General features: G+C 34.8%; 1 protein-coding gene across 5 annotated transcripts in view; it reads right to left on the bottom strand.

Annotated features, from left to right (window-relative positions):
• The window catches only part of NAP1L1 (nucleosome assembly protein 1 like 1), a 32,609-nt gene that overhangs the window by 1,262 nt on the left and 8,569 nt on the right, over positions 1-22,778 (bottom strand). For 2 of the 5 annotated variants that reach the window (XM_036297921.1, XM_036297924.1), the window contains exons 2-15: positions 21,008-21,045; positions 16,605-16,690; positions 15,088-15,190; positions 8,404-8,545; positions 7,884-7,964; positions 6,905-7,033; positions 5,780-5,851; positions 4,835-4,974; positions 4,244-4,389; positions 4,128-4,147; positions 3,359-3,481; positions 2,681-2,710; positions 2,119-2,166; positions 537-606 (exon numbers count right to left, since the gene is read on the bottom strand). In XM_036297921.1, the coding sequence (XP_036153814.1) occupies positions 571-606; positions 2,119-2,166; positions 2,681-2,710; positions 3,359-3,481; positions 4,128-4,147; positions 4,244-4,389; positions 4,835-4,974; positions 5,780-5,851; positions 6,905-7,033; positions 7,884-7,964; positions 8,404-8,545; positions 15,088-15,190; positions 16,605-16,690; positions 21,008-21,024 (1,173 nt within the window). In that variant the 5' untranslated portion in view covers positions 21,025-21,045 and the 3' untranslated portion in view covers positions 537-570. Of the gene's footprint in view, positions 1-536; positions 607-2,118; positions 2,167-2,347; positions 2,444-2,680; positions 2,711-3,358; positions 3,482-4,127; positions 4,148-4,243; positions 4,390-4,834; positions 4,975-5,779; positions 5,852-6,904; positions 7,034-7,883; positions 7,965-8,403; positions 8,546-15,087; positions 15,191-16,604; positions 16,691-21,007; positions 21,046-22,778 lie in introns of those variants that run through there. The other 3 variants (XM_036297925.1, XM_036297926.1, XM_036297927.1) reach the window with 3 other exon arrangements.

Here is a 22,778-nt window from a genome sequence, read left to right as displayed (position 1 = left end):
CAATTGAGTTAGGGTTCTTTATAGTTAACTATGTCACCTAAAATATTAAAAATCCATTAAACAATCAAAGTTAATAGATGTGATCTTACTGGAAATTCTTAACCATAGATTGTCTTGACCAGTTTGTTTTTAAAATGAATTGTTTCAGTATAGGCACTGCATCTCTTTAACAAAGTAATGAAAGACAAAACTTAAATCCACTTAACTACCAGCTGAAAAAATACTTTGGTTCTTCAGGAAAAAAATTAGGATAACAAAAAAATCTGTTTCATTTAACAGTTTGTTTATTTTCATAGCTGTATCTAACATTACATGATAAAAATACCCCAGAAGAACCAAACTATGTAGCAATGAATGAAAATGTGTGAGAGAATTTCTGCATTCAAGATATCTGGCAGAAAAACTAAATTTAAAATGCTAGGTAGAACAAAATTGTCTTTAAAATATCAATTCCTTCCCTTTAAAAAAATTATTGAGTCTACCAAGAAAATACAAAAACATAAGTCTGTAAATAATAGTTGTATTTAGGCTATTACAGTGCAGGTTATCCTCAAGGCCATACATCCTGCTTCACTGCTGCTTGCACTCTGCTGGGTTTTGATCCTTCTGTTAAAGGAAAACAACAAGTCAATCTATTTTTTTCTACCAGCTTCAGTTAATATTTCATTAGTAATTAATGACCTTATCACATTATCTCACCGCTGTCAAAAATTTGGCAAATCAAAAAAGGGGTATTAGCAACGATAGCAAATTATTATTCAAACATTAGCAGATCATGAAAATGCTAAAATAAAATCCAAGTTTTATACTACTGAATGAACTCCATAAAATGAGAGCCATAATCTTGAAAAATTAAATAACCAAGCAATTTGTTAGTTGTAATAGCCATTATTTTTGCCGTTTTATAGATTAGTTACTCAAAAATACTAATCCCATTTATAATTTAGCTGTTAAGAGTAAGTCCTATGTGTTGGAATATTTAATTTGATTTTTAACTATCTCCTTACCTGCCCAGTACGTTAAAGTATCTTCTGGATATTTTGTAGCATTTAGCAAATGAGTAAATTAAAGAGAAACCAGTTTCAAATGAATCCTGATAAAATGTACCATGTATTTTTTAAGAAAATAAAGGCCTTTACTAACCCTACTATGACAAATTTCTGGGACTCAGATGGAGAAGGGAGGTGGTTGGTAGAATCTAACAAGCAGTACTGCTCCCCTAATTCTCAAGCACTCCTACATTCAAATGGTTTAAAAGTTGACCTTTGTTTATAAGCTTTCCTTTGGAGGGGAAACAGCCTAAAACAGCTGTGGGCAAACTACGGTGCCCGGTTAAAACGAATAAAACTAAAAAAAAAAAAAAAAAAAGACCGTACCCTTTTATGTAACGATGTTTACTTTGAATTTATATTAGTTCACACAAACACTCCATCCATGCTTTTGTTCCGGCCCTCCGGTCCAGTTTAAGAACCCATTGTGGCCCTCTCAAAAAGTTTGCCCACCCCTGGCCTAAAACCACAAGCTGTGATTTAAAATGTTTCTAAAAAAAAAAAAAAAAAAAGTACATGATAGCATGCCATTAAAATAGAACCCTAGCCCAGCCAGTGTGGCTCACTGGTAGAGCATTGACCTCTATACCAGGAAGTCACAGTTGGATTTCAGGTCAGGGCACATGCCTAGGTTGGGAGCTCAATCCCCAGTAGGTGGTGCTGGAAGCAGCCGATCAATGACTCTCTCATCATTGATGTTTCTCTCTTTCTCCCTCTCCCTTCCTTTCTGAAATCAATACAAGTGAAAATAAAAAGAATTCTAGGGCTTACTTAGCCTGGAATTTAAAAATATAAGGTCAGAACCTAAAATAAGTTTCTTAGGAGAGATGCATTGAAATTATGTGTATTGTTGAAATGCCAGTGAGGATTTTATATATATGTATATGTATATGTATATGTATATGTATATGTATATGTATGTATATATATATATATATATATATATATATATATATATATATATTTAATGGCCTAGACTTTAATGGATAAAATTAAACTTTATATTGAGATATTAACTTTTATTTAACCTGCCTTAAATTTAATAGAAAACAGCACTAATTATACTCACCTTTGAGTCATAGTCTGGATCATTTTCCTCATCTTCTTCTTCCCCTTCCTATATTAAAGTTCAAAATGCATCCATGAAGTAGGTACATAGTAGGCAAGAAATGGCTCATAATGTAGGAAGAATTTAAAACAAGTTACTCTATAGGTCAATAGAATTTCATGATTACAGAGTTTGGTGACAATGCAATTTAATATGAAAGCTTCTATTATGAAAAATTTCCCAACACAACTTGAGACATCCAGACAGCTTTTATTGAAAAGATTTACTGCAGCCAACGTGGGAAAAGTTTACTGCAGCTTTTGACTTCTTCAAAGAGCTGATAACCCTGCAGCAGAACAGAATTATTTGAAATAAAAAAAATGTTCTGAGTTTTACAATTTATTTATTGAAACCTTATACATACATTGTTTGGCTGTAGATTCTAAAATCATAATTTTTCCAAAAATGTTTTTTATGCATTATCACAGAATAATGATTATAGCAAAGGAATACATAAGTCATTCAATATGCTTCTCAATGTTTTGTTTTAAACAGTATTATTTGCTCATTTGGTAAACATTACCTCATCCGCTTCTTCACCTTCTTCATCATACTAAAAAAAGGAAAAAAGGGTCAAGTTTGATGAATAAACTTTTGAGAACAGCATTATTTACATCCATCATTGTATCCACTAGTATCTAAAAAAAGGAAAAATATTTTCCCTAAAGTGAATGATTAAATGTGATGTAACAGCTATTATTGTAAATATTACTTTCTTATACTTAGGTGTGGAATACAAGGCACAAAATGTCTATCTGAATTATTGCCATTTAGCAATAAAAGACACCCAAACCTTTGAGGGCAACCTAATTTTACCGAAATCTTTAATTAATATTCCTTGGAATAAAAATTCTATGCTTCCTACTATTGTTATCTTAAGCACTAAAATAAGTTCTTGGCATGTTTTATTTAGTCAAAGACAAGAGCATAATAGATCTACACTACTAACCAAACATTGTGAAGTTTCACTAATTCAGAGCAGTCTTCCTATTAGCAAAAAAATAAAAACTATAATAAATGAACCCAAAGAGAATCTATTTAAAACAACTCAGAAAATTTATCTACAGGACATCAGGAATTATCCTAATAGCATTATTCTGCTGTGCTTTCTAAAAATTACATCTATTCATTAAACCTCTCACCAATTCTGACTATCATACACTCACTAAATGATTTTACTGCAGGATTCAGATCCACTCACATCATCATCATCATCTTCAATGGCTTCTCCAGTAAAGTACAACACTGATCTTGGGATTATACGCTCACGTAAAAAGTGACCAATTTCAAAGTCTGCAGCAAGGATAGCTTCAGCGTCATCATCCTATTTAAGGAAAACAAAAGCACAAAATTTAAGTTTGTTACTTAATTCAGCATATGCAACACTCTTGGGTTTAAATCATGAGGTAACTCTCAATTTCACTTTTAACTTTCTGTCATTTGAAAACTTACTTAAATGTGGTATGACCCACCAGTCATTTACAGTTTTTTAAAAAAAGAAAGTTAGCAGAACTGTGTATATACTCAGAAATCTGGGGGAGTAAAAATTAGTGAACTAGTTATTGTTTATTTTTTATGGCTTAAAGGTAAAATATAAATAAAGCAACTTAATTACATGACTGCCGTTTTCCTTTTAAAATATTAGTTACTGAAAACACCAAGTGGAATAATAGAATCTCTCAGGCTATCACAAATACATTCTAGTTTCAATAAGGAAGAAAACTACAGTCTTGAAAACTTTGAATCCCTCAAAGTATTTGCCAAGTTCCAAAAGAAAAGAAACTCTTGAGCATGTCAGCAGTTTTCAGTGAAAGCACTATGAGCATTTGAATGGGACTGTTCAGATGCATCGAGGGCTCCCCGTGCACTGCAAACCTAGTGGCAATACCCCAACTCCCCACTTTTGAGAACTAGTCCTTTAATTTCATACGCAGTAAACAATTCAACAATTAAATAACAATTCAGCTTACCAGATCTCCACTCTCAGGAACTGCAAAATTGAGAAGAGAAATTCAAATGAATAAAAAAATTTAAACAAAGCTTATAATAAAACCACCACCAATATGCAAACTAAAACACTATTTACCTTCAGGAGGGGCAAAAAAATTAAAGAACGAGTCATTAGAAACTGTTTTGGTCACAGTACGAACTGTCCCACGTCCCTTGTGTTTCTGTTTCTTTTTAATGGTTTTCAAAGTGACATTCTTCCCTTTTTTCCAATCTATCTGGCACCTTCCAAACAAAGAGAAAAAGAAAAATCTCCTATCACAATTAACATATTACTTTCAACTGCTAAGACTTTCCCAAATAAGTAGTATATTTAATTTCAAATTTTAGAGGGCAAAATTGGTCCAAGTGCTTTCTATAGCAGTGTAAAGAGAAAAATTTTATTTCTAACCGAATTTTTTCAATAAACATATTTACAATCACCATAAACTCACAATATAATAAATTTAAATGTGCACTTCCTTTGGAGAAATGTCTATAATATTAGCCATTTTCCAAGAAGAATTCTAGGAAAATGGCTAATTTCTCAGATAACATTTTACTCAAATATTTGGAGATAAACTATTTATGTATGTATCTAACACACAGACATGGAAATACCAATATCACAAATCATAAGTACAACAAATACAGACTTAACATTCTGTTAATATAATAAAATTAAACTCACCCTGTACAACCCATAATTTCTGGTCCATCAAAAGAAAAGGGATCAGAATCATCTGGTTCTGACCTCATTCTGTATGTTTTTGTCAACACTTCATTTGTGAAATATTCATTGGGTTCAAAGTGAAATTCTAAAACAAAACTCTTTAAAAAAAAAAAAGTTAAAAAATGAATTAAATTCCTACATAATCAATTTCAATTCTTTAATAAGTAAAGCTTTATCTTTAGTTTTTATAAACATAAAATTCTAAGTGACAGTGTTTTTCCCACTCTGGGAAACAGTCAAATAAATCTCCTTTATGTTAAAAGCAAAATGACGCACAAATCTTAGTTCAGCATACAATACTATTTAGTAACATGTCTATGAAATAGGTTGAGCACATCTGAATAAACTGACCAAGTCCTCATTTCTCTCTCCATCCCACAAAGAGAAATTTTAAATCTTTGACTAGAACGTAAGCTGGACAGAGAAAAGGCCCAACCTTATTACATGCCAATATAAGAATCTATAACCTTTAGTAGCTTTGCCCATACTTTACATTATACTACTGATGGTTTTGGGGAAAAGCTGTTGGTTGAGCTCTCATAACGGGAAATTAGGGGCCCCCCTCTAGTATCTTCTATTTTATGTAAGTCCCAGACACATGCCTTTTAATACAAAATAAGTACTTTTTTATTCATGTTTCCTTGGTATTATTTTTTTAATACATTTTAAATCCAGGAACAATGATAAACTGTATTTTGAAAATAGTTAAGAGGGAGGAAATGTTGCATTACATTATCAACATCTAAACATTTATTTCCTACCAATAATTAAGTATACCAAGTATCACTTTTAATATCTCATCCCCATCTCTAACCCTTAAATGTCACACCTCTTTTTAGAAAGTTCCACTTATTTATCTGTAAACACCTGTTACAAAAATTGAAAGTATTTCCAAGTTTTTACCATAGGCTGGCCAGCATCTGAGAACTTCACTTTAATATCTTTCAAGTGCTTCAGAATAGGTTCATCATGTTCCTTCAAATTAAAAGAAAAAAAAAATGAGTAAGTAATGTGGCATTTTAGGACGAGTGTTCTCCTACTGGACAATGAACACTGAAATGACTGACATTTTCAAGTTAAGTTTTATGTAGCAATGACTACTTCATTATCCAGACTGAATGGGCTGAAGAGCACAAAACCAAGTCTAAAATAGGCATGTTTGCTTTCAAATGTTTCCTGATTGATTGTAACTGCTGCTCTTAGCTACTCTTGTTCCTTTCCTTCTTTCTGCTTGATGTTTTCCTACTTGGTTAAAGTAGAATTTCTATTAAGGAGTCATTGTTTTGGGATCATTTGTTTTTCTTGATACTAACTTACAACAATCAAAATATCAGGAAACAAGTACTACAGTGCAGATGGCAGTGGCTCAAGAAATGCTTCTGATTATAAGACAATGTTTCCCAGAAAAAGTGACAACTGTAAGAGTTAAAGATAGCCCAGCTGGTGTGGCTCAGTGGTTCAGCATCAACCTATGAACCAAGAGGTCAAAGTTCAATTCCCAGTCAGGATTGCAGGCTCTATCGTAGTGTGTGGCATGCAGGAAGCAGCCGATCAATGATTCTGTGTCATCACTGATGTTTCTATCTGTTTCCCCCTCTCCCTTCCTCTCTAAAATCAATAAAAATAATATTTTTACAGCATTCTTATAAATACAAATGTACTTTGGAATAGCTGTTTCAGACTGAAAAGGTCTTTTGGGTAAGACAATTGAAATGGTTGTCTCTCACATCCTACCTCCACACTAAGCATCTGAGACAGAAGGCACAAAGCTATTGTCTGAGAAAGCACCAGACAATAATGACCAATTATTAAAGGGACTATTTCATTATCTATTTTTTAAAAATGAATCATAATTTATTTGGTTACATTAAAAAAAAAGTTGCAATTTCCCCTCTACAGACAACAGCTGTTTCAAAAGAAAGCAACCATTCTACAAATGTCAACTATGGAGAGACTAGTCGTCAAACATTTAAATTTCAAAGGTTTACACTCTCTGAGGTAACTTGATATTTTTATGAGTAATATTACCTGAACCATATCACTGAGCAAGTCAACATTCTTAAAAACAGTCAACCAAAATTCAGGAATTCCCTTGGGGTCTTGTTTTTCTTCATCCTTTTTCTCATCTTCAATTTTGACCTTTTCTTTCAGCTCCTCCTTGATAAATAACAGCATACATTACTGAAAACCTAAATTAAACCTCTTGATAAAATCTTATACATCCCCTTAAATTAAATGTAAATATAGAAACCAACAAACCCTCAATCACTAATTATAACTTTCAGCCCAAACAGTTCTAGTCCAATTGTGTAAATACTGCTGTTACCCATACCAAACCTTACTTTTATAAATATTGCTACAACCATACTGCTCCCGAAGAGAACAGTTTAGTAGGTCACAGTTTACAGGGCCATACGGTGTAGAAAAAAGTTTTAGGAAAATAATTTTTTAAAGTCATGAAAAATAATTACTTTTAAGCATAGTAAACAGGAAAAGCAAAAGAAATATAAACCTAGTCCAATGCTTTATTCTTGATGTTTTCTTATAGAAATACTAGTGACCCAGCGTGGGAAATCGCGCAACACCCGGGGCCCCAGACCCCGCCGAGTCCCGCAGCGCTGCGAGACTCAGAGTCATATCTCTGCCCAACCGCGGGCACCTCGCTGTGCAGGCAGCCCCACCCACCCCGCACATGCCTCGGCATGCACGCAGCCTCCTAGTGACCAGTCTTTGGTCGTATGGCATTAGGGCCACTGGGTTTTTATAATATAGATTATATTCTCTTAAGCAACCAACATTAAAATAGCAATTCTGGAGAAACAGGGTCATTTAACAGAGCACTGGATTTGTGTCTCAGCTCTGCCATTAGTTGTGGGCAAGTCACCTAGAAGCCTCCATTTTCTCACTTGAAAAAAAGGGAACAATCATTTGTATGTCATCATGAAGTTCGAAGGAAATGCTTTCATTCCCAAAGTATAAAACACCCCAAATTAAAGTTGGTACCAACCGAAATGTCATCTTCCTCATCTGGTTTCCATTCACATTCTTCTTCCGTAGGTTCATAAATTGCATTAATGATCTCAAATCGCTAAAATGATTGAAGAAAAAAAGCTTACATGATATCCAAGCTAAAAACTATCTGTTTCTCATTAGGAACCCATAGGTTTTAATTAATGCACACCATAATTTGAATTGCTATTATTGATAGTTTTCCCAAATACATCAAGTAACCATTTTTGCTGAGAGGTCTAAAGAAAGCTTATTGCTGGCCCTGGCCAATGTCTCAGTGGGTTGGGCATTGTCCTGATTCCCCGTCAGGGCACATGCCCAAGTTGTGGGCTCGATCCCAAGAGGGTGTGAAGAAGGCACCCAATTGATGTTTTGCTCTTACATTGATGTTTCTCTTTCTCTCTCTCTTCCTTCCTCTCTAAAAATCAGTAAGAAATCTTTAAAAAAGTTTTGCTTCTGGAGCTTTACTACCTTCTCAAATTTTACATATCTAAAACAAAAGTAATAGAAAGCATTACCTTATCAAATAAAGGTTGATAGAGAACAGCATACTTTCTTTCAAGATCATGAACTTCCTCATAGAATTTGGCTTCTATCTGTGCACATTTAACTTGAAGGTTTTTGAGAGCATTCACTCGTCTTTTAACTACCTTAGGCAAGCTGAAAGATTAGAAAGCATCAATTACATAGCATGCCAGTAAGACACAAGTTACACTTCTTTTATCATTCTGAAATTGAAGCATAATAGGTTTCCTACTTGAAGTGAAGATATACTAACTCAAAATAATTAATCTTTAAGAGGTATAAATGCATGGGCCTCTGTACTATAAAAGTTCAAAAGTAGATATTTAGCCGGATACATTAAACTGACAGGAAAATGTAAATTATATTATCAACCCAAACCTTTCATTGTACTCAAGTTCAACTTTGTTCTTATGCACTGGCATCTTAGCTGTAAAATACAGCCTTATCTTCTAAAGTTAAAAAGTCATAGCCCTAGTCAGTTTGGCTCAGTGGATAGAGCATCAGCCTACAGACTGAAGAGTCCTAGGTTTGATTCTGGTCAAGGGTATGTACCTCAATTGCAGGCTCCTCCCTGGTCCAGGCCCTGGTTGGGGCTCATGCAGGAGGCAACCAATCGATGTGTTTATGTCACATTGATTTTTTTCTCTCTGTCTTTCCCGCCCCCCTCTAAAATAATCAATGGAAAAATATCCTCAGGTGAGGATTATATATATATATAAAAAAAGCCACCTACACTAATAAAAGAGAAATATGTAAATTGGTCATCACTCCGCTACACCCACCAGGCAATCAGGATGATTGCAAATTACTGATTGCAAATTAATGCAAATTAACCCAACAAAGATGGTGGCTGGAGCGGAGAAGCCTAGCCTTGGGGCTTGGCTTCTCCGCTGCGGCCGGACCAAAGGCCTGGGTCTTGCGTGGCAGAGGAAAACCAGTGCCAGCAGCCAGGGGAAGGAAGGTCTATTGCGCGAACCTTCGTGCAACGGGCCTCTAGTGGAATGATAATACTAAATGATAATTGAACTTTCTTCAAACAACAGACAAAATAATTTCTCACCTGTATAAGTTAGTACTAGGGGAAAGGAAGGGAGCATATGTATACTGGGAAATAGGACAGTACCCTACACCATTATTTTCTATTGTAGTCTCTATTTAATTTGGAATTTGAAATTATATTAAATAAGACTATAATATTTTATGACAAGAGGATGTGTTTTCTTTAACAACTTTATTGAGATATAATTCATATATTATACAATTTGCTACGGCACATAGATTTTTAAAAGGTTATACATACCTAGTCTGTGAGCCCCTCAAAGAATAAACCCCTCAAAGAATGCTTACATGTATGAACCCCTCTACCTCCCCAAAATATGCTAACATTCAAAATTTACCTAACTTCAGTAAATCTGTGCAACAGATCCAGAATCCAGATTAGAATTTCCTGCCATACACAGATTGTTGTAAATCAAGTAATATCTTACTTAATCACTTTAGTTAAGATAATTAAGTAAAGCCCTGGCCGGTATGGCTCAGTGGATAGAGCGTCGGCCCTCGGACTGAAGAGTCCTGGATTCAATTCCAGTCAAGGGCACATGCCCGGGTTGCGGGCTCGATCCCCAGTTGGGGGAGTGCAGGAGGCCACTGATCAATGATGCTATCTTATCATTGATGTTTCTATCTCTCTTTCCCTCTCTCTTCCTCTCTGAAATCAATAAAAATATATTTAAAAAAAAGATAATCAAGTAAAAAAGCAAATACCAAAACATTATCAACTTTATTTCTTACAAACAAAAAGCTTAATGTTCTGTCATTGGGCTGCTGACCCCTACTCCCACTCCAATGTGCACGTGTGCATGTACATATACCATACATGCACACATACACAAGCAATTTCCAAGATTGAAGTCTGTGTTTAACTGGTATGGGGTTGACCTACCACCTGGGAAAAACATCCTAGGATGACCAGAGTGGTTAGCCTTTAAGTTCTGTGCTTGCCTTTCAACACTCACTGCTGTCCCCTTCACCCTTCAGAGCCCAGTGCCAGTGTTTCTAGAATAACAAGAATTTGATGAAAACTGGACTGACTCAAAACCCACAAGCACTGACTCCAACTCCTCCAATCCAGATACAATGGATTACAACCAGGAGACTGCCTCCTCCCAAAGCAGCCAAAATATTGCCCAGAATTGTCAGCAAACTTTAAATCTGAAGTGACTGAAACTCTCCTTAGGCTCATCCCCTCCCCTTCTCCTTAAACTCCACAGGATTGTCACAAACCAGAGTCTGATCTTCATTCCTCCCTCAATACTTATCATAATCCCCAAGCTCTAAGGCCAAAATACCTAGACACTTGAGTACAGAATGAATGAAATACTTACCACCCGAAGCAGAATTATTAGACTAAGACTTTCAATAGAAAATATATACTTCGAGAAGAGGGAAGATAGTAGCAGTATGAGACAAGACCAAGATATCTGAAACAGGATTATTATGATAAATGCAGTAACTAAAATGACCAACAAATAGGATAAACAAGACAGGTTCAACTGAAGAAAGTCTGAGGTTGAAAAGCTCTCCAGATAGGAGAGAGAGAAAAGCTCTGAGATATGAATGACAACTTTAGCAATAGTTAAAAAACAAAGGGAGGTGAATATCTAAAAAAAGAGAGAATTTCTCAAAGTTAAAAAGCAATATGAAAATCTTTACCCTAACCCCAGACATGTTATTGAGATTTAGGAATATCAAAGACAAAAGAAAATTGTAAGAGTTTAATAAAGAAAGCAAATAACCTACAAAAGAAATCACACTGACATAAGGCTTCAAAAGAAAATACTGTATATATACAAGAATAAAGTGAAATTTTAAGGTAATTGAGAACTTTAAAAATAATTTGTAAGTTTTAAAAAAATCCACAAGAGGCTATAGATAAGGTAAGGGTGGTCAAATACCTTGAGAAATTTTACTGTTGCCTTAAAGGAAAGAAATAGAGGTCTAGAAGTTATTTATAAGCAATATAGATATTGGTGAATTTAAAAAATCAATAGGAATAAATAAAATTAGGTATTGGGTTATGAGCCACTCTCCTATAAGAACAAAAAAAAGAATGCACTTAACTTTGAAACCAGAAGTCAACTTGTTCTATTCAATGAAAAACAGAAGACAAACCAAACAATAAATCTAAAAATAAGGAAAATATGGTAGCAATTGAGTCTAAAAATATTACCACTTTTAAGAAATGTAAAGAGTTGAATTTACTAATAAGAAGCAAATATTCACATTAGAGTAAGATACAAGGATGGAAAAAAGACATGCCAGGTAAATAAAACCCAAAGGAAAGCTATTTTAATCTCAGACAAACAGAATTACAACACAATCTACAACTGATGGATTTACAGTGAGAACAGAAAAATTAAGATTTTTAACACATCCTTCTCAGACATCGTTAGATCAAACAGACAATAATGAGAAGTAAGAAGAACCCAAACAACACAATGAGTAAGCTTGGGCTATTAATTTACGCATATAGATCTTCATATTTAACATTCACAGAACATTTACAAAAACAGAATATTAAGGTCAAAGAGAGAAATTAATCTCTTTAAAAAATTAAATGAACTAAGCATTCAATTAAAAAATTGTAAACAGAAATTAGAAAATTAGAAATAAGAAGGAAATAATAACATTAAAGCCACAGAAAGAGCAGCAATTAACAAATATACATATGGAAATAAAAAATCAAAAGTTGGTTCTAAAAACCAAATAAGAGGCAACTAGCAAAACTGAAGATGCAAATTACAAAGGGAAAATAATCACAGATTTAAAAAAATATCATGAATTATATACTAATCAATTTTAAATTTGGTAAAATGCATCCACTTTTTAGAAGAATATAAACTTTGAAGTTGGCATGAGAACTTGAAGAGATCAATTAGATTTAAAAAATAAGAAAAAATTCCCCAGAACCTCTACTTCCCAAATCCCAAAGATCCAAGTCAATTTTTTAAGAGTTTTACCCACAATTTAAGAAACAGTTAATTTCTATCTTATACAAGTCACTACAGGAAACAGAAAAAAAAGTAAAAGTAGTCATGTTCATTTCATTAGGCTCTAAAACCAAGGGATAGAATTACCACCCTTGGAAGTTTTTTTATTGTACATACATACATGCATATATTCATTTCACTAATGAATAAGGATCCTGAATAAAAGTATTAACTACCTAACTCAATGATGTAACAATACATCATGATTAAGCTTATTCCAGGAATGCGAGGTTAGTTTGATATTCAAACTATGTATTTCAAAAAATATATTTAATATGTACTTAACGATTCAAATAAAAAGTCAAAAGACCATCTAAACTTATAGAAAAAAATGGTCATAAAAATCATAGACACAAATGTAAATGGAGATTTTATATTCATTCCTGGTTAAGGTTAGAAATAAGACAAAGATGCCCATTTTTAACACTGATGCTCACCATAATATTGGCCAGTGTTATACAAAAGAAAAACAAACATGTGGTATAGTGTAACGTGGAAGATTACAGGTAAAACTGCCAGTATTTGCAGGTAAGATCTTTTACCCACGGGAGAAAATATAGAATAAATTACTATAGTAAGTGTACCAAGATTTCCAATATAAAATCAACTTAAAAAAAACCAAGAGCCCTCCTTCTCTACATCAAGAACAGCCAGTCATAAAATACATTAGAAAATTAAGATACTATTCACAACAGCAACATAACTAAGGTATATAGGAATTAACCAAGAACAAACTATATAGAAAAGCTGTAATAAAGACACAGAGTCTGATCTGAATAGATATAAGGATACGGATGAAACAATTTAATATGAAAAATGGCATAACTCCCTACCATGCTAATATACTTATTTATTCAATGCAATAGCTATCAAAAATTTTAGTTTGGGCCTGGTTTATCTCAGTAGATAGAACATCAGCCTGCAGACTGAAGGGTCTCAGGTTTATTTTAGTTTGGGCCTGGTTTGTCTCAGTGGATAGAATATCAGCCTGCAGACTGAAGGGTCTCAGGTTTATTTTGGTCAAGGGCATGTACCTCGGTTGCAGGCTCGATCCCTGGCCATGGTCAGGAGCAAGTGGGAGGCAGCCAATCAATGTGTCCTTCTCATATCAATGTTTCTCTATCTCTCCCTCTCCCCCTCCTTCCTCTCTAAAAATTAATGGAAAAATATCCTTAGGTGAGGATTAACAAAGCAAAACAAAATTTTAGTTCAGTTTGTTTTTTGAAAGAACCCTGATAAACTTACTATCAATCATATATGTACAATAAAGGTGTACAGATAGGTCAAACCATGATGGGAATGGGAGTAGGGAGCTTGTGTGAGGTGAGGGGTGGCAGAAGAAAGCAACTCATCCTGCCAGATATTAAAACATACTATAAAGCCATGGTAATTAAGTGTGACAATGACAAAACAAGAGGGAAAAAAAGATCAATGAAACAGCAGAATCCTGCTCAAAGACAAACACATGTGTTTATAAAAAAGTGATATGCAATAAATGTGCTAGCACACTAAAAAAGAAAAAAAAAGTGAATGCCTATTCACATTAAATACAAAGATGTACTCTAGAGGAATTGAAGACCTAACAGTAAAACTAGTCAATAGGAAATAGAGAAGAAACTAGAAAAGACTTAACTTCAAAATAACAAATCATAGGTAAAAACTGAATAAACATAAAAGTAATAATTTTTGTTCATTAGAGGGTGTTATGTGTAAAGTAAGTAAAAATGACTGGTAAGGGATTAATATCTAGAATACATATGAAACCCTGCAAAACAAGGAAAAGACAGTAAGCCCAAATAGGAAAAAGAATACAAATGAGCAACCTAAAAGCCTCACAATTATGAGAAAAACTCATCAGAAATCAGGAAATCTAAATAAAATAAGCCTGTACCTCTTCAATTGAAAAGTAAAAAAACTATAAAGCTGAATGATGCCAACTGTTGGAAAGGACACAAAGATAAAGCAACCTTCATTGTTGCTTCATTGGATACAGTCATCCTAGAAAGCAAGCTGGAAGTACCTAAGGCTTGCAAAGCCCAGAACTAGCAATCCCACTGATAAGTACGGATCACAAAAAAATTCTTACATCGTTCCTTAAGAGGAAATGTACAATGACCATTACAATGGACTTTGTGTTGATGAAGCTTGGAGTCAATCTAGTTATCCATCAAAGAAAACGCATGTAATAAAAAACATGGTGGACAAACATCAAGGAGAGCTGGGAACCATTTAGAGGCTAGAAGCTACTACAGATACATATGGATGGATCTTAAAATCATAAAGCCATATAAAAAACTGCAAGCAGAATAGAATATTTGGGCTATTACTAATGATTTATATTGCCAACAAATTAAATAAGAAATCTGTTATTTCTTCTAATTCTGTGCATTTCTAATAAAACCTCTAAACAAATCTCAGAAATGATTAAGATCAGTATACTTCCTGTGGAGATGAAATTAAACTTTAAAAAGACCAACTCTAAATTGGTGGTACTTAGCAAAACCTAGATATTAACAAACATGAGCTTTCCACTATTATGTACATAAGTCCCAGATGGCCTTAAAAATAGATACACCTGCAATGTTGATTACAGAAAGAGAAATAAGAACTATGAAAAAGAACTTGTACCTTTCAATGTATCCTGTTGGTGTTTCTACCAGACCATCAAGTCTTTCTTGGAGGGCTGCAAGAATCTGAGGATTTTGCATCATCTGAACAGTCAGCTGACGCGCTTAAAAAAAAGGGGGAGGGGGCATTGAAAGAAGGATTTTATGAAAACGTATTATGCTATTTTAATAGGACAATCCAATCATGAGGTTTCCTGACTAGCTGGTATGAGTAGAGATGAGCAGCAAGCTAAAGAAAATTCACTCTAGGAAAACCTAATATTCAGATTACTAATGATCTCTAGTATGTGCCATGTCTCAGGACCATTTACACAACTTCTATCAACAGTATTCCTTCTCTAATTACTATCTTGTGTTTCAGCCATCTTGCATTTTGGGATGCTCAAAGCTTCATCCAGATGCCTATCTATGACTCGATAATTCTTTGAAGGCAGACAACACATTATCAGAAAACTGCAAATACAGTAACAGTTTGGAGCCTGGGAAAAAGTACAATGAATAACCTAAATAGTTTACTTGATGTTTGTTTGTATAACGTGCCTGCATATGTCTTAATAGAGAAAGTTAATAGTTAAGTCAAAGGTTGTAACTAAAACCAAACAAAATTTGGTTATCAGCATGTCTCGAAATTATACTTAACCCAAATGTAGCTAGATATATGCAAAAATTAGTTTGCTGTCTTCTTCAACAGACACTACCCAAAATTTCCATTTAATTTTTCAAATTATGTTTTCAAATGACTGCTAGTTCTAATTTGATTAGATGTATAGTTGTGATAACCTATATCTTTAGAATATCAATACTGGCCACTAAGGACACATGGTCTGTTATCTTTTAAGAAAATGTTGATGACTAAAACTAAGTTCACTAGTCTTAACAATTAACCTCATTCTGGCTTAAAAATGATAAGTTGATTCATCTGTTACCTTAATATTCTTGGCTCCTATCTATAGGACAAAACTTGAAGAAGTATAATTCCACACTACCATCGTTAATTTTAATGTCTCTTTTTTGGTTGGATTAAAAAGGGCATGCACACACACTATATACTGTCTACATATTAAATACGAAACATTTTCAAGTAAATTTAAACTAATGGTATTTGTTTAGAAGCACCACCAAAAACAACTCCCACCATCTCTAACATTTCTAAATTCAGACAAAACTCATGGGTAGCTAAGCTGTTTGACCCAACTATGCCATGTCACTCTAGCAGTGGAGGGTACACACACAGTGACTTCTGAGGGGTCACTATACTCACACCTTCCTCCCTTACCATCATTTCATCCCCATCTTCCTCTAGCCCTCCTTTCTTTCTTCCCTCCCCCAACATCAAACACACACACACAACTGTTACTAAACTGAGGTACGGGCTGGTGGATAAGGATCAAAAAGAGAACTACCTTCTAGAACAGCAGTCGCCAACCGGTGGTCCGCGAGGTCCGAAAGGTTGGCGACCACTGCTCTAGAAGACATGTGCCAGTAATCACTAGAGCCTGAAAAAATGTAAAATAATACCTTTGATTTTTGTTTCTTCACCAGTTTCTTCTTCTTCTATTTCTTCAACATCATCCAAATCTTGATCAAGTTCAGACTGTTCTTTGCTATAATATCATAGTATCACACCAAGGTTCAAATGTACCAAATTACCAAAAATATAAAATATGTAGAAAAACTTCAATTCATTTCCTAGGTTAATATGCCTCTTTCAAAAATATGAAATAGAAAATCTAAAAGGGAATTCTGTTTTCTTTCTAACTTCATATGTAAACAACTACAAATATTTTTAAATTTCATTTAAAAGCATGTGGTCAAATATAAAGTTTGTACTTCAACCTTTAAAAATATGGTTTAACAGGTTTTGGTTCAGAGAATATGATGTCAGGAAGTACATTTCCTACCCAATATTTATTGATTTTTCTTAGTAACAGCACCCTAATTTTATATGAGATGACAATTCACAAAGCTAGAAAAATCTACATTTCCCAGCCTACCTTTTAGCTAGCTTGTGGCTACATAACTAGATTTTTAGCAGTGAGAGAAAATGAAGTAATATAGAACTTTGAGAAACCTTCCTTTATAGGATGGTAAACAGCTAACAGCCCCACCCCCTTTTTTTTTACATTTCTTCCTCCCTAGAATATGGATGTGATGGCTAGAGCCTGGGCAGCCACACTGGACCATGAATGAGGCAACCTAGAGAATGGAAGTCAGCAGCTAAGGATGAAGGAGTTTTGAAAAATAGAAGAATTCTGGATCCCTGATGGCTGTGGAATAACCATAGCAGTCTGTACTCATTATCTTTGTGGACTTTCATCCTTTTTCTTTACTTCACAGTGAAGATGGGGAAAAACAGTAAAAATTTAAAAAGCCTGAGACTACTTTATGCTTAGAGCAAAGCCAGGAGGATGGCAGCATTGGAAGAGAAGGTAAAAAATAATAAAATAACATTCTTCCCATTTCATCTTAAAAGTCTAGTTTCTGAAGATGAGATTATAATTAGCATTAAAAAGGGAAATAATATCTAAATCAATATATAGAGATTTTACATTTTACTATTTATTTGGTTTAGTGATTTAGTTGCTTTACATGTTTAGAAAAGCATTTGAAAATTTTTCATATATGGACAAATACTGTCTAATTTTCATATGGGGACAAGTACAGAAAAAGTCAACTGTATTCTGCTGGCAAAATTTATATTCCCTTTAATTAAGGGACAAAAAAAAAATCAGCCTTCTCATCAAAAACAAAAATTATCATTTCTGGAATATCTCTGACGTATAAACTTGCTCTTCCTTCAGTGTCATTTCATACAACCATTCACTAAACATCTAAATCTTAAAGGTAAAACAGGGGTCCACAAACTATATGACATGGCCAAATCCAGCCCACTCCTATTTTTGTAAGTAAAGTTTTATTGGAATACAGCCAGTTAATTCATTTATGTATTGTCTTTGGCTGCTTTCACACTGTAACATCAGAGCTGAGTAGTTACAAAAGATCACATGGCCCAGAATGCCTAAAATATTTAACATCGGGTCCTTTACAGAGAGTTTGCTAACTTTTGCTTTAAATAACTCCCCTCTTCCCTTCCTTCTCCAAAGGCTTGCAGGCATCCAAAATTAAATAATAAAAGAGGTAATTAACTTTTCTTTTTTCCTCAAAATTTAAAAAATGAAAGTGCCTGAAGGGTGTGGGTTCAGTAGTTGAGCATCGACCTATGAACTAGGTCACAGTTCAATTACAGATCAGGGCACATGCCCGGGTTGTGGGTTCAATTCCCAGTAGTGGGCATGCAGGAGGCAGCCAATGATTCTTGCTCATCACTGATTGTTTCTCTCTCTCTCTCCTTCTCCCGTCCTCTCTGAAATCAATAAAAGTATGTCTTAAAAAAATACAGTTAAGATGGCAAATTGCACATACTCATCTTATCTCAATCCTTCCAGGATCCCCACTAAAATTATGATAAAGGGTTTTTAAACAGACACACTCTGAAGGACAGACAAGGAGACTCAGGAGCAACAACTTCACTGAGGACCAAAATCTAAGCAGAGGGAAAGCTGAGAACCAGCTCAAACACAGAATCTGAAAAAGAACACTTAATCTGGATAAAACAGGAAGAACAGAGCAAAACCTGAAAAGCAGTTAAATTCTCAGGTCCTCTCCCTCACTACAGCAGATGACAGTTTCTTCTCTGGAAAGGGTTAAACTGAGAAGCTGGATGAAAGGATCACAGACAGTTACGAGTATCAAACATATGACATATGCACACTAGAATAGTGAATATAGAGACCCCTTCCTAGCAGTCATCTCCCAATTTGACTCCCAGAACACCCATCCTTCACTGAGGTGTATCTGACCAGCCCAGAAAAAAAAAAAAAAAAATACCATTCTGTCACTGGGGATTCTCATAACAAATGCCCACATTGAAGACCTTCCGTTAAAATCCCAAATGAATAAGCTTCCCCTTCCCCAACACTCAAATGTTCTAGTCAACTTTTTTAAAAAAAGTTCTTCAACTGCCTGTCCCACCCCACCCCAACCTTAATGATTACCTTCTTTTTTGAGGAAAGCCTCTTACATTGAGACCAAAACAGAGGAAAGAAAAATGTAAGAGCAAATATGACTACACAGGGAAGGAAGCATCCAGAGAAAATATATTACAATCCATAAAACAAGAACAAGATGCTATAAAAACAGGAACAGAGAACAAAGGAGCTCATAAAAACTAAAAAACAGAAATTTAGAAACTCAATACAAGAGTTGAAAGATAAAGTTTCTTTAGCTTTCCTTAGAAAGAGCAATGAGACAAAGATGGAAAATAGTACAAAAGGTTATTAGAAGAATCAGTCCAACACACAACATAATAGGAGATCCAGAAAGAGAAAAGAGAATAAAAATAAGAATATTCCCCGCTACTGAAGGTCCACCAGTGAATGCACAACACAAGAGATAAAAAAAAGTTCCAATAATATAAAATTTCAGAATTCTGAAACCAGAGTAGCTTCGAGAATAAAGATACATTGTGTAGCGTTTTTTTTAAGTGCCACATATAAATGATAAAGAATTATGACTTTGAATTTCAAAACAGCAAGACTAAAAGCCAGGTGACAATGGAGCAGCAATGCCTTCAAAATTCTTAAGAAAACGATTTCTAAGTTAGAATTCTACACACAAACTATCATGCATAAGAGCAGAAATGTCATTTTCATTCATGCCATCTAAAATAATTTACTTCCCTTGTACTCTTCCAAGATACTAAAGAACCAACAAAGAAAACAGGGGATATCACAAACAGCAAACCCAAGAGAGGAGAAACAAAAAGAAACCTCAGTAAGATAGAAATAGATGCACAATTTCTTAGCTGATCTAAGAAATCCAGATTGGAGGAATGTGATTGAGGCAACAATACTTTGAAAGCCATGATCACTAAAATGCCTGTTGCCCATCTTCTTTTTATGCTGAAGACAGCATGCCTGGGAAAATTAGTCAGACTCTTACATGTATAGTACGTCAATGTGTTACCCTTGTGATAAAATTTTCCTGCCTTTCCATCTCCATGCTGTTGCCTGTAATAGCTGTAGATAATATCATGCCACCCTACCCCAAGTATTGTTTTAACCTGTTCTCTAAGTTGGCAGGCTACTGTAAAATTACAAGCAGCATATACTGCAGCACATCCCATTTTTCCTGACCATATTTCTGCAAGATACCCATACACACTATATTATTAACCCTGTTTGTAGGATGCATGACCTTGTCCAATGACTTCTCCAAAATAAGCCTTTGAAAAGTTAAAAAAGCCTCAATAAAGTTAAAGCCAGACTACGACCCAGATAGCCTTTTATTTTCCTATCTTGAAGTTTCTTTATATATCTAAGTGTGTGACCACTATTCAGATTTTCAGAATTAAACATTAAGAATTTATAGGTGGTAAATTTCTAAAGAAAAACAACAAAGAAACAAATTAGACAAAAGCCAAGATAGAATTGAGAAGGGACACACATTCTAACAATAGTAATGTTCTATTTTTAAAAGCTTGCACACAGTGCCCTATTATTCTTTAAACTCTACATAGACATTTTATAACACTTTCTATCTTGCATGTATGATACATTACAATGTTCGGCATAAAAATCTTTGGGAAATACATATAGGGTAAAGTGGATTCTGCAAGTATTTATGATTCATTATTGTGCTCAGCACTTTCCTAAGAATAAACACTGACAAATGGTTTGCTGTATTTATGACAATGATTATATATACAACATTTTGTCTTGGATACATGGTATGCAACTTTTATAAAGAGTAGGCACTAAACAGTCATTACCATATTATTTCCTACTACATAACTAGTACTGCTGTTAACTATACATCACAATACAAATATCTGAAAAAGAAACAAACTATCTGCCACTTACTTGTCAATGTCTGCCATGTTGTTAAGAACTCCAAATATCTGTGGAGAGAAACAACAATGTTAAAAAAAAAAAGCATACAACTTATTTAAAACCAAAACCCTTTACATCAATACCACATTGAAAACTATTCCAAAAGAAATGTATACTCCCATTAAAAAAGCATCAGTTAAGCCCTAGCTGGTTTGGCTCAGTGGATAGAGCATTGGCCTGTGGACTGAAGGGTCCCAGGTTAGATTCCGGTCAAGGGCACATGCCCAGGTTGTGGGCTTGATCCCCAGTAGGGGGCGTGAAGGAGGCAGTTGATCTCATCATTTATGTTTCTATCTCTTCCTCTCCCTTCCTCTCTGAAATCAATAAAAATATATTTTTAGAAAAATCATGGAACAGAGACTTTCATGTAGCCCAAGTAACTTTTCAGAGGATACAGCTTAAAATAAGCAAGTTACTAGTAGGCATTTAGAATCTATCATGTAAGGACTTTTATAATGGCACTACTGCTAAAGAGTCTATGTTAGAATCACAGAAAAGAAACAATACAAAGGATCTTTATTCAAATTCCTGTGACAACTAGGAATGGTCAATTCTTGCATAAATTTTTAGGCTACTTAGTACCTCACTGAACAAACCCCCTTTATTTTTAACAGCATTAATTTTTATCAAATTCATGTTTAAAAGCCAAAATTTGCCACCTACTATACTCACTATGATCCCTCCAAAATCTTTTTTTAAAAAGTTTAATAATCCTTCTATCAAATGCCAGCCTTTTAAATTATGTAATGACTAGAGGCCTGCAGCCCCTTCCGGACGTCTGGTCTATTTAGCATATTACGCTTTTATTATTACAGACCAGAGGCCCGATGCACGAAATTCATGCAAGGGGCTCGGCCCTTGCAGCCCCTTGCAGCCTTGGCTTCGTCTAGAAGGTTGTTCTGCTGTTCATCTAATTAGCATATTAGCTCTTTATTATATAGGATAGTTTAAAGGTCTGGGTCCCGCCCTGACCAGTTTGGCTCAGTGGCCAGAGCTTCGGCCTGTGGACTGAAGAGTCCCAGGTTCGATTCCGGTCAAGGGCATGTACCTTGGTTGCGGGCACATCCCCAGTAGGGGGTACACGCAGGAGGCAGCTGATCGATGTTACTCTCTCATCGATGTTTCTAACTATCCTTCTCCCTTCCTCTCTGTAAAAAAATCAATAAAATATATTTTACAAAAATAAAAAACAAAGGTCCGGGTCCCAATCGATGTCAGCTAAACCTTCCTGTCTCTTCAAATGTACTTCATGTCATATCGCTGATAACAACCACACCCGTTAGCCTAACCTAGATATGCTTGCTGAACACTGTCAACAATGCTCTTGGTTAGCCTGGATACTGTTAGAACTGATCAAAACACAGCCTAAGTTCTTTCTCATTTAGGATTAGTATTAACTTAAGCCCTAGCCTGTTTGGCTCAATGGATAGAGCATCAGCCAATTGATGCCAACCATCAATTGGTTGCCTCCTACACACACACCCCAACCGGGGCTGGGGAGGAGCCTGCAACCAAGGTACCTGCCCTTGACCAAAATTGAACTTGGGACCCTTTGGTCTGCAGGCTGATGCTCTACCCAATGAGTCAAACTGGCTAGGTAATAGTGTGTGACCACTATTAGAAACACTATTTCTGTTTTTTAAAGTAGGCTTAATTTTGAAGTCAGGTCACGTGGGTTGACATCAACTTTGTAGCAATCTCACTTAGGAAAAAAACTTCTGGCCTCATTTAATCATCTATA

This window comes from Myotis myotis, unplaced genomic scaffold, assembly GCF_014108235.1.
Source record: "Myotis myotis isolate mMyoMyo1 unplaced genomic scaffold, mMyoMyo1.p scaffold_m19_p_3, whole genome shotgun sequence".
NCBI lineage: Eukaryota > Metazoa > Chordata > Mammalia > Chiroptera > Vespertilionidae > Myotis > Myotis myotis.
The sequence above is the reverse complement of the archived record's forward strand: the minus strand, read 5'-3'. Positions and strand labels throughout refer to the sequence as shown.